At 56.7% G+C, this 2925-nt stretch overlaps 1 protein-coding gene across 4 annotated transcripts in view; it reads right to left on the minus strand.

The window, feature by feature from the left end:
• Positions 1-371: 371 nt before the first annotated feature.
• UBE2J2 (ubiquitin conjugating enzyme E2 J2) overlaps positions 372-2925 on the minus strand; it is an 18522-nt gene continuing 15968 nt past the window's right edge. For all 4 annotated transcript variants that reach the window (XM_017542543.2, XM_017542544.1, XM_017542546.2 and 1 more), the window contains 4 exons: positions 2358-2460; positions 2148-2286; positions 1505-1585; positions 372-956 (listed from right to left, as the gene is read on the minus strand). In XM_017542543.2, the coding sequence (XP_017398032.1) occupies positions 672-956; positions 1505-1585; positions 2148-2286; positions 2358-2460 (608 nt within the window). In that variant the 3' untranslated portion in view covers positions 372-671. The remainder of the gene's footprint in view (positions 957-1504; positions 1586-2147; positions 2287-2357; positions 2461-2925) is intronic.

Here is a 2925-nt window from a genome sequence, read left to right on the forward strand (position 1 = left end):
CTACAGACGCACGCCACCACGCCCGGCTATGTTTTTTCATATTTTAGGAGAGACGGGGTTTCACTATGTTGACCAGGATGGTCTTGATCTCTTGATCTCATGATCTGCCTGCCTCGGCCTCCCAAAGTGCTGGGATTACAGGCGTAAGTCACCGCGCCTGGCGGTAAATACATTTTAAACTGCTGGGACCAAACCGTATCTCCCTGGATCCTGACCCACGGCCGTCACCCGCCCCGCTACGCCTTGTCACCACACGGCCAGCCCCACCACCAGGCCCCAGGAACCCACCTGCGGAGGAGCCGGGAGCTCCAAGAATGCAGGCACGGCCTGCAGTCAGCATCGGGTTTGTATTTCTAAGCGACCAAATCTACTAAAATGAAAAACGTGTTTACTAAAACAGATCCAAAGACAACACAGAAGATAAGCTACAAAACCAGCACGCCAGCAGCCCCTCCACGCCAGCCCCGGCGGCAAGTGGCCAGGGCAGGGCTGAGTCTCCAGTCTCCTCCGAAGCCCAGTCACACATTTTGGCTTTTGCTTTCCTTTCCAGGTTTTTAAAACCTAAACCCAGGAGCCTGGTGGGTCTGCCTGTGCTGGGCAGCGTGTCCGGCCGGCCCAGGTCACGCTCGTGCCACGCGCCCTCCGTGGCGCCTTGGTCTCGGTGCCAGGCCTCACTCCTGTGCGATGCTCCTCAGCACATACTTGACGGTGTAGGCGAAGGCTGCAAACCCGACTATAACAAACAAGTTCGCCAGGGCGCCGCCCAGGAGTCCGTGGTGCCGGTTGGCCTGCTGGAGCCCCGGGAGGTTTGGGACGGCCCCTGGCGCGTGCCCGTTGAGAAGCTGAATCCCGTTCTGGACAAGGTGTGTCTCCCCGTCTGGAACCACGTCTGGCAAGGGGAGAGTCTGGGGTCTGCTACTGAGTTCGTCTTGTGCTTTCTGTTTTTGTTTAATTTCCTAAGAAAAAAACAGCGAGACACTCAGCTGGTCTCCAACCAGCGCCTTCAGGACCAGCACTCCCATTCCTAGGGGCCCACAGTCCACCGCCAAGAACAAGGACCTCAGCTGTGATCCATCCTGACACTGTCTCACAGGTGACGGCCTGAGCAAGGGACTGGCCTCACTGCACCTGTCCCTCTGGGCCCCTGCAGTCAGTCAGATCAGAGCAAGGCTGAGTCACAGGCTAAGACCAGGGTCCACTCCAGTCCCACATGGCTTCGGGCAGCTGCTGTGCCTCCCAGCCACCCCCAGACCATGTAAGTGCCACTCAAGCCAACGAGCTCCATGCCCTTGTGCGACAGGCCCAGCCCCCAGCCCCTGGGTGGTCAGCAGGCCACCCCTCAGGGCCCAGGCCTTCTGTCTCTCCTGCCTCGGGGCTCCCGGAGAGGAGCCATCCTCTGGGAGGGTCTGCAGCTTCAGGATACAAACCTTAAGCTTTGGAAAGAAGTGGAACTGACAGTGTTTTTAACACAGGGGAAGGCAAAACCCACTTCCCACTTTCTTACCTCCACAACTTCAGGAAATAATTCACAAAAGACTTTATCTTTTAAATTAAAGGCTGAACTCTGTGCTGCTAGCTGTCTTTTCTAGGAAGAAAGAGAAAGGAATCAGCCAGAAAACTCACTTCAATTCTTTCAAACTTCTAAAAACAGGTTACTTCAAAGTCAAGAGCTGCAGCCTTCATGCTGTAGAAAGCACTTAATAAGCATGCTCTTCACAGCAAACAGAATCTCAAAAAGGCTCACTGATCTTTCCATTATCAATTAATGATATCACACTAGATTCCTATTAAAAATAGAAAAATAAAACAAGCTAGCGAGAAAGGCATTGTGCTCCCTGCTGGCAAGGCCCCCCAGGCTGTGCCACTGGCGCAGCCTCGGCCCACCCCAAGATCCCACGGCGGAGCCCCTGGTGGGTGTGGGTGAAGCTTGATGCGGATAAAAGCAAGACTGAGAGGCAGAGGGGAACACGAGGCCGAGAGTGCCAAGGAAGCCCGGAGCAGAGCGGTCTCCGGGACGGTGCCGCGGACAAGGCGGAAACTCCACCCAGCCCGGCCTGCTGAGAAGAAAGGCAGCTGCAACTCAGGAGCAGAAACAGCCCCAGACACAAGGCCGACGGCCCGCCAGGGAGAGCCGCTCGAAACCTCACCGTGAAGTCTGACGTCTCTATGCTGCCCAGGGTGGGGCCCTTCTCCACCATGAAGCTCAGGAGTCCAGTCAGGATGGTGGAGACAGACCAGGCTGGGTTCCACGTGTCCGGGTGGAAATCCGTGATGGAAAGACACAGCCTGCAAAACGGGCCGGTCAGTGCACGCTCCCCCTCGGCCAGAGAGCTTCCTCGGCCCCTCCCGGTCCTTACCTGGTGTTGCACTTAAATCTTCCATTGGGAGTTATCATATAAATACTAGGAGGTTTAAAAGGAAATTCTCTGGGAAAAATTAGTTTTCCATGATAATAGCCACCTACATGGAAACAAAACAGAAAAGGCCTTGTTGTCCTCCACAGCGGGGGCAGGAGGAGGGGCTAGAGGTCTTGCCCCTCCCACACGCCCCCACTCAGCCCAGCTCCCGAGTTCTCGAGGCGGCGGTCTCCAACTGAAAGCGGCTCCCAGGCTCAGTCCCCCGCCTCCCCGGCCTCACTCTCCAGTGTCACTTCCACCCCACTGTCATGACCACTCCGACCCAACGCCCCTGCACACCCTACCTATACCCGCACACACACACTAACCAGGAGCAGAGGGGTTGGAAGGGGGCCTGCAGGGCCTCCTTGCAAAGCCCCCAACATATCAGGAGCTCCAGGTCCAGCTGAGGCTGTGGCTCGCAGAACTGGGGTCCCGACCCAGCGACTCTCCAGTACCGTTCGCCTCTCTGACCCAACTGCACCCAGAAGCCAGCAAAACCTCAAAACACACTCTCTACCCCACCTCA

Source organism: Cebus imitator, unplaced genomic scaffold (assembly GCF_001604975.1).
Source record: "Cebus imitator isolate Cc_AM_T3 unplaced genomic scaffold, Cebus_imitator-1.0 Scaffold145, whole genome shotgun sequence".
Lineage (NCBI taxonomy): Eukaryota > Metazoa > Chordata > Mammalia > Primates > Cebidae > Cebus > Cebus imitator.